The sequence below is a fragment of the Crocodylus porosus genome, unplaced genomic scaffold, assembly GCF_001723895.1.
Source record: "Crocodylus porosus isolate Cpor-Errol unplaced genomic scaffold, CroPor_comp1, whole genome shotgun sequence".
Taxonomy (NCBI): Eukaryota; Metazoa; Chordata; order Crocodylia; family Crocodylidae; genus Crocodylus; species Crocodylus porosus.
In genome coordinates, this window is record NW_017728917.1 from 7,768,485 (window position 1) to 7,777,754 (window position 9,270).

The following is a 9,270-nucleotide window of genomic DNA, read 5'->3' on the forward strand; positions in this document are numbered from 1 at the left end:
AATAAGTATTGTTCCCAGTCCCTTGACAGGTCAAGAATGCATTGTAGTACTGCAGCGAGGGCTAGGTTTGAGCTCTCTGACAGCAAACAAGCAGCTAGGCTCAGAACGCTGTGCCTTGATGCTCATTAATTTTAACTGAGCAAGATTATATTCCTTAGAAATATCTCCAGGGAGATGATGTTAAATGTCATTACAGCCTCTGAAGAGACACCTATTTGCTTTCCCAGATGCAAGATCAAATACCATGATACAACAGGGCTATGAACTTACCAAGAGGAACTCATGAGAGAAGTAATTACAAGTGTACATACAGTCTAGCTTACAGTATGACCTAATAGTACCCTTTAAATAGTAGGTATTAAACACTACCTTATGTTTCCTTCACCGTGCCTGTAAAAGTGATATTCAGGCATAAAGGGGCAGGATACGTAGATACCAGGCCTATGCATGCAAAGAAAAATAAATAAATCACTGTACTTGCTGAAGGTTGAGCACACGTGTTTTTTTCCATGGCACAATCAATGTAAAAACAAACCTCTCATGTTTATCTTCTCTTATGCCCCGTTCCAAAGTTTATTTAAGTCAATATGACCTTTAAAGGACAACCCAGACCTAAAGGAAAATTAGATGTTTTTACTTAAGGAGCCTCTCACTCACATGGACACATGCATCTAGTTAAGAAGAAAGCAAATGGAGTGTCACTTCGATCTTGAAAGTAAATAAGGTTGCTGCATGTGCTACATATGATCACCAAAGCAGTATAATGCTGAAAGTCCCAAAAATGCAAGCAGTGAAGCAGTCTGATAAGAGGTGGAATTTAAAAACAAAATGCCAGAAATGGTTGGAAATTTAAACAGTGGAGTGCGTTTAAATTGCTAATCGTTAAATACACCACATTGTGTTTAAATTGCCAATCAGTAATAGTTTATGGTTTTTAAATTTAAATTATTGGGAACCAAATACAAAATACAATGCTTAGCAACTGAATCATATTTTATATTTTCAGATACAATTATGAATATCAACGAGGCAGTAAAGGAAATTTAATTGTGAACACCTGGGCTGCACAAATGAAACCAAGTCTAGTGTTCTACCCCCACTCCCTTGTGAATGTCTCTCCATGTCTCAAACCCGTGGTACCTCACAACTGGGAGCAGTGGGATGTCTGTTTAGCAGAAACCATTAGAGGTGTTGCAAGCACCTCTGGGATTCTTAGCTGTAGCCATTTTGTTTCTTCTCTTGCATTGCCTTCCTTTGTCCCCCTCCCCCACTGTTCTGATACAAAATTGTCAAAATCCAGATCTCCATAATCTCAAGCACAATGCATTGCATCTTCCCCTCCCGCTGCAGATATCCAATTCCTTCTTGGCGGGTGCATCTACACGCGTGCTTTACTGCGGTGCTAACTAATTAGCCTCACACTAAAATGTGAGGGAACAGTATAAAATGTATTAGGGAACAGTAAATTAGTTAACTCTGCTGTTGGATAGTATTGTCCAGGACAAGCACCAGTCTACAGCAGACTAGTTATGTGTGCAGAAATGCATGTGTAGACAGTGACTGGGGCTGGCTGGGGCACAAGGTTGCTGTAATGTGGGGAATGCCTGCTGGCTAGCCCTGGCACTGTAGCACCCCTGTGCCTCAGCCAGCTCCACCACAGCATGCTGAGCCAGGACAGAGCAGCTCTGACCCCTGGGCGCCCTGCCACATGGGGTGCTCTGACCTGGCTCAATGTGCTGCAATCCTGGGCACATGTGTAAATGCTGCGCCTGGGAGCAATAAACTCTAGCGTGAACTGTGCCAGAGTTTATTGCCACATGACAATTACACTTGTAGACGTACCAAGAGAGACTCGCTGTGATACCCCGAGCAAGCTACTTAAGGGCAATTTCCAAGAACTACTTAGATCTCTAAACAGCTTTTTCAATCTGGCGCTTAACCTCCCTGTGTACTAGTTAGTCCCTTTCCAAAGTGACAGTATAACTATCCACCTCTTGCAATTATTGAGTGGTTAAATTTGTTAATACACTAGGAACATTTCTGGTAAACCACAGAAAGGTGCCGCTCCCACGTGATGTGCTACAGGCACTCTAAGAGGTGCCCAGAAAAATTCAGACAGCACTTTATAACCCTGAGTTTTTAATTGAGGAATTCAAAAGAACCATTTAGGCATGCAACATGCTGTCTATCTCCAAGCGAAGCAAGGGTTTCAATAGTCAGACAGCTTCTCCCAGGCTATGCTGGGCCCTTTACCCTCCTCACAAATTCCTGTTTGTTTAGGAGGTTGGTTTCACACCGGGAAAAATTGCAAATGTTAAATGCAGTAATAAAACATGGTAAAGAGGCTTTTACTTCTGTCTTATGTTTTCCACGCTTAAGGGCGCAAGACAGTTTCTATAATTTTATTGTGTCGGTGTAGTGTGTTTATTTTCATAAACCACACACCATGGATTACACACAAACTAGTTGGTCTAGTCCTGTTGCAACTCTGTCATATCAATGATGGCCCACCACACAACTAGGATGGATTAATATGCTAATCAGAACAGGGATTGAAATCCTAAAGTATACTTTGTTTTTCCAGCCATTCATCAGTGCATGAATTCTACGACCCGAATGACTATATGGGAGGTATTCATCAAGAAATGGACAGAGAGGAGTTGGAATTAGAGGTACTTAATAACTATAAATCATGGTTTAAAATACACCTGGTTTAATATATTTTAATGCGTCATAGACATAATATTTGGTATCAAATTACAATTGTACGTGTATATCAAGACATTTTTAAATAATTATGCATGACAACGTTGCTCTCTAGTTATTTTGCAGACAGCAATAATTAATGCTAATATAATTAACAGTGTATGTAATTGTATGTCATGTAATTACGAGCCAGATCCTCAGCTGACAGAGACTGGCATAGCTCCATTGATTGAAGTGGAACTATGCTGTTTTACGCCAGCTGGGAATCTGGCTTCATGCAATTACGGATTTAATTACAGAATGTGAAAAATCATATTACTTTGTGGGCGGTGGGACAAGTGCCACAAGTCTATAGTAGACAATTTAAGAATTTCAGTACTTCAAATGGTTTAACTCTTCCCTCCCCCCCACAACTACTCTCTGGTTTGAAAACAAACACTCTAAATCTTATCATTTGAAGCTACTTCAAAATTGTAAAACAAACAAACAAAATATCAAACAAAAGATATGAAACCCCTACGGCGTTTCTCCCATCTTCGTAACTTAAAAATGACAGCTGTGTACGTACAGAATCACAGGGAGGCCTCTGAAGATATCTAAGGCCATCTTCCATTTTGTCCACCTTATGTTTAAATGCCCAGTCACGATGGGTCTTCCAGCACTTCTGGTTGGAAACTTATGTCTCAGTGGGAAGCGGATCCTCAATTTTCCCTTTCTTAATTTTCTCACATTTCTTCCAACCCTTCTTTCATTCAAAACACAGCACAGCTATGCAAAGTAGTTTGGCAGAGTAGTTATGCATGTACTTAGCATCAGGGTTACTCTTAATCCTATCAAAATCGTCCATCGTTGTTTGCATACAATAGTATATGTGCTCAGACACATAGTATGCTCTCGCGGGATAGCCCTACAACAGGGTAACTTTCTAGAAACCACTTTAGAGATATCCCGGACAAAAATACACCAGTGTAAATGACAACCTGTTAGCCACTTCTATCCCAGATTAATAACTTGCTCAATACCAACAGGCTGTTACTGGCTCCCCACCCACTTAGCGGCAAAGTGCTGCAATAACAGCTACTGCAGCAGCTACCCTGGGAGAGCTGGTCATCTATCTGCTGGTGTCATTCACAGCAGTGTATAAAAGTGATGCAGTTTATCCTAGTGTTAACATGTTGTGTATCCAGCCAGACTATTTAATAGATTTTGTAGATACTGGCTAATGCATCAGTCTTTAACCCTGAAATCCAATCTATAATTCTATGAAATCCAATATATTTAATCCACATGGATCTGACAATAATTGAGGGGTTTGTCTTAGTTTGCCTCCATCACCAATACATGGTATCACTTCATTTTCCAAAATGGATGTCGCTGTTTAGCTGTGCTCCCATTTCAATCAGTGGAAATATTAATATTGACTTAATGGGGAGCAGAGTTAGCTCACATCAGAAGCATGAATTTGCCTGCCTGCATAAGTTTTTGCAGGATCAAAGTCTTAATGCACATGAAGTTTGCAAGATAGCTTCAGACTTTACACATCTAGTGGCAATTGGTCTTGATTCAAACTCAAACCGAAACTGAGAAACAAAATATCAGTGAAATAAATGTTGTCACCAGCATTTTCCCCCACAAAAATCTCTTTATGCAGTGCCCTCTTTTTCAATATGCATTTTGATCTTAATGAAAACGTGGAATATAGTACTCTTTTCTACAACTGTCTTTTGAAAAGAGCATCTTAAGAAACCCACAGTAATACTGTGGATAAATTATTTTGCTGCCATTAGAAGGTCAAATGTTTGAGCTCAAAACTGTTTAAACATGTGCACTTCAGTAGCCAGTCGTTAATGTGGCTTAAACCACAACATTAATAATTTTGACATTGATATAGTACTTGGTGGCAAAAGGTGATCATCTCAGTAACACAAGCAGCTGAACATTACAAAAGTCTCTGTGGCCTAATAGTATTTCTTAAGAACCACTAAAGATTCTTGTTCAAGTCTTGGAGACTATGATCAATGGAAGGGTCAAAGTGCTAACAAAGGCTCAACTGGCTAGTTGCATTTTTGTTTGCCTGTTGATAGATGTGTTTTAAAAGACCACAAAGGCATTTGTTTCATAGACTGTAGTGAGAAAGTCTAACACAAGAAAACAATCAAGTCCAGCTTCTGGCCTTGTATGTCCATAAATTGTGTTCTGAATTTCAATAAGAAGCGTCTCATCTAAACTTTTATGGCCTAAAAGGGACCAGTTACTTATTTGTAACAAGTAAAACAAGAGCAAAACTAGTGAAATCCACTAGTTATTAAAAAGCTTTCTGTAGAATACCAACATGGGTTTTGTGCATTCTGGAGTCATGTAAAAGCCACCAGACTTATGTACCCACAATTGTTGCCAAAAATTAAATTACTTTGTGTTCATTTCGGTAGAAATAATTAAACGAAGTGCTATCTCGAAGTCCTCATAAACAATGACACTGACCAAATATGGAATGAGTGTTTCATTTAAAATTAGACAACACATTTTCTTTGCAAAAAGATCCTGTCACAAGTAAATTTCAAGTTCAGAGAGAAGAAAACTGCACTCTAGGATTTCCCTGCAATGTCATGGGTTAATATGTTTATTCAAACAAGACTGCCCCAGCTGTCAGACGTGCACAGAGAAGGTTCCCTCGGTATGTTAATTCCCTTAGATTACAAAGCAGAAAATGCTGAATTGGGGATGGTTCTCTCCAGTTTGACTCTGCTCCTGCTACCTTTCTAGATTTCCTGCACGCCCAAGCAGAGGGCAGAGATTATATGCCTCTGTTATACTTCTCAGGTATAGGGATGGAGATGAATGCCTGAGCTCCACTGCAGTACAGTTTTGAAGAGGGCAAAGGAAGGGGGGGAAATAGAAAACAGAAGGTCTTTTATTTAAACCTAGTGGCATCCCCCTCTGTCCATCCCGTCTCCCAAAACATCTTGCCTACAGAGTGGGCTCTTCCTGCTAAGAAATAACTTTTGGACAAGACTTTATGAGTACTTTTATGTCCTCTCAAATGTGCAGTCTAATGTGGTTCTTGAGGCTTTCAGCATGACATTTGAAGATGTTGCAGTGGTCTGCTTATCTTCCAAGCAAGGAGGTAGCAGGCCCCAAATACTGGAAGAAATGACCCTTAAAAGATCTTAAGGACAGCAGCACGTCTGTGCAAGGAACCACGAAATCTGCACAGCCAGGACTCTTGCAAGATGGGTTAATACAACTTTGGTTCAAATAAGGGTGCCTCAAATTCCAAATCCCACCCCACCTACCCTTACCAAAAATAATTTCCTAATAGGGCTGATGATGATTGTGCTCTGCAAAGCTACCTGTGACCGTCAGTGGCACGTCTAATAACATGCTTCTTATTGCCTGTTTGAACACACTACCTACCCCCAACACCCTGGCACCTGAAGTTGTTTTGGGCAAATTCACATTAGGGGAGTGGAATCCCTTTCAGGCAGTTCCTCAGTATGAAGAGGCATGGATTCAGAGTAGCCATCCTCTCATGGAGGATCCTAAACGCCTCACTCACCTAGAAAGATAAATATAAAGACTAGTTCTTTGGGTTTGGTCCAAGAAAAAAAAATGAGCAGAAAAGTTCGAAAGGAATGACTGCAGTGCTGCAGTCAGTAAGCCAACTGCACTGTGAAGTGAGGGTTACCAAAGCTATTTTTCACCTTCGTGGTAAAGCCCAAAACCAAAGGGAATGGCAAGAAAACAGGTGGCTGGGGGAACAGGGGTTAATACTTGAAGGCACAGCATTGAAAAAGATGGTTTAAAAAAAAAAAAAAAAAAAAAAAAGATTGATTTAGTTTCACTAAGCATCTGAACCAAATCTGAGTATTTTGCCCATCACAAGCCATTCATTTCAAATAAATAATAATGCTTATTTCTGCCTACTTAAGCAAAGGTCTAGCATGCAGGTGCAAACTGGCCGTAATTTTGGATCATCAGTAAAATAATTCAATAATCCATTGTGAATGAGGGTCCTTCTGGGCGTATGGAGGTTAATTTACTATTAACACTTACTCCAGATCTATTATGAAGAGTGGTCGGAAGCATAATATCATGGTGTATATTCTTTCTTCTTGCCGTGCTATAAAGTCTGTATGGATTTCAGCAGCGAGCTCCTTGATCTCGCTCTCCCTTTCTCTCCCAACTCGGCAAAGGACCAGGGTTCTTTTAGACAGCTTTTTTTCTGTGCAGAGTTCATAGGGAGAAAGAGTTTCCCCTCGAGCACAGACACAGACCTAACTTTCACCTGACCTATGTGGGCAAAGGATCCAAATGCTAAGTAAATTATGTGTGTAAATGTTACATTACTGCTCACTGAAGTTTCCCACTCAGATGAGTATCGTGTTAACACTGCAGCCCTGAATCGAGCCCACCACTGCCCACAGCCACGGTTCTGTGACTCCGGTCCAGGCCCAATGCTACCGTACTTTCCTCTACTTAGGAAGCATAAATTTGTCACGACTTTATGCAGTGCTCATCGCTGCAGTATTGCAACACCTGGCTGAGTGCTAATAACACAATAAAACTGAGGGTGCCCAGGACAGTTCACTGCCTGGCTGGCAGTATAGACACTCCAGAGTGATAGGGAGTCTCATCATCTGTGCACCAATAGTGATTTTTACACCTCTGAATTCTCAGTACATAGGGGCAAACTCTCAGAGGGCTCTGTAGATAATTACTCTTGTTTTGTAGAATCAACTTGCACCCCTGAAAATAATCTATGTTTTTAAGAATTTAGATTTATGCAATTGTGTCTATAAAATCTTTCAAAGCTTTATGATTATATTAAAACTTTATTGAGGAGAAGGCACACAGAAAACAGCTGCTCTGATTTTTAAGCACACAAAATTATCATATTTAGAGTTGCATAAAATCCCAGTTTTTCTGCTTTCACCCAGGGCGGGAGGGATTGTACCCAAGGGTAAGTCTACCAACTAAATATCCATAAAAATCCGGTTCTAAACACCTGCTCTGAATCTTTTTTTTTTTTCCACAGAAAAAACAATTCATCTAAACACTACTTATCTAAACACTAGTTTCCCTTAACATGCATACTACATAATACACCAGGTGATTATTAACTTCAAACTATCTCTGATGCTGCATTTTAAAATGCAAACACCTGCCTACTTGTGAAGTGAAACAATGCCCATTTTAATTGTCAATATGCATTATTAAACAAATAGTAAATTAAAAACAGAATATAAAAATAATTGGTAAATAACACCATCTCCTCTTCCAGAAATGAAATGAATAAAGGAGTTACCAAGTAGGACATACCTAATAACAACTAAATATCCCCATTCTTTGGTGTATTCTGTCACTGCAAAACAAAATAGTGCATCTCTGCTACATTTTACTGTCCTGTACGCTTTGCTTTATGGTCACAGCCTCTGACCTGTAAAAAATCATAAGACCTTTTTTTTGTTTGTTTTTAGAGGTACCTCCACTAAGTCTCATTAAGGTACATAGAAAAATGCAGCATACTAGATTCTGGCCTCAGCTAACAGTGGGGTAAAATCTAGAGCAAATGCACTGACTGCAGTCACTGGCATAACTAAGATCAGGCCCACTTGATCTAAGCTTTCCTGCTGAAGAGCTTCAGAAAAACTCTTCTCTGAAAGTGAAAACACGTTAGAAATATGGAAAAAAAATTCTGCCATTAAACCAATGTGCTCAACCTTTATGTAACAAAAGAGAAGAGAAAGAACAGCAGTTCACCATGGATACTACTGATTGAAATCATTTAAATACCATCTGAAATGTCACTGACGTTACTGCTGTTTTACAAGTAATAGTAATAAAAATTCAAACAAAAAACAACAAAAAAAAAACAAATTACACCTGTTGACAAGTAAATAACAAGAGATTGCTGATCTTGGCAGCTGCCATCTAGACATGCCAATAAATTATTCATATCACCTATTGTCTTCCACCCTTATGAATGGCACCAGAGATTGAAAAGGAGAATGTTCTCAAATAACAAATTAAGTTATCAAGACTTTTTACATTTGAATACATAGTAAGAAGCCAAAGAGACTCATTCATGCTACATACAGAAGGGGTTGTCTCTGTGCCCCACCCCCTTATTGTTTGGGAAGATTCAGGGATTCCTACATGCCTTTTTGCCCAAATTTTCAGTTTTCTTAATTGATTCCCAACAGCAAGTCTCTATCCCAGCACTTTTATTGCATTCAGCCTCAGTTAGGCTACAGAAAACCTCTGCAGACCTTCTGCCATAGCACACCCCAATAGTCAGCTGTCAGGGACTCTTAAAACATTTTAGTACTCGTGTCTACACGTAGCCACTGGTGGAAAATGGAGCTTCCATTTCTCACAGGAGAAACCCTCCAGACTAGCACAGTGGTGTGACTGGCCACAATGTGGTTCTGCCCTGAAAGGTCCTGTTGTCTGTGAAGTGCAACTCTCTGAGGACCTCAGGACTTCCACGGATGCTATTCATGGGATGAGGAGACAGCTGTGATAGTTGGGAGCTCTCCCCTCTGCGGGAATCCTTGGTCCCAC

At 40.0% G+C, this 9,270-nt stretch overlaps 1 protein-coding gene across 2 annotated transcripts in view; it reads left to right on the forward strand.

Annotated features, from left to right (window-relative positions):
* The window catches only part of PDZRN3 (PDZ domain containing ring finger 3), a 181,263-nt gene that overhangs the window by 160,102 nt on the left and 11,891 nt on the right, over positions 1-9,270 (forward strand). For both annotated transcript variants that reach the window (XM_019536633.1, XM_019536634.1), the window contains one exon: positions 2,585-2,672. In XM_019536633.1, coding sequence (XP_019392178.1) covers positions 2,585-2,672 — 88 coding nt within the window. The remainder of the gene's footprint in view (positions 1-2,584; positions 2,673-9,270) is intronic.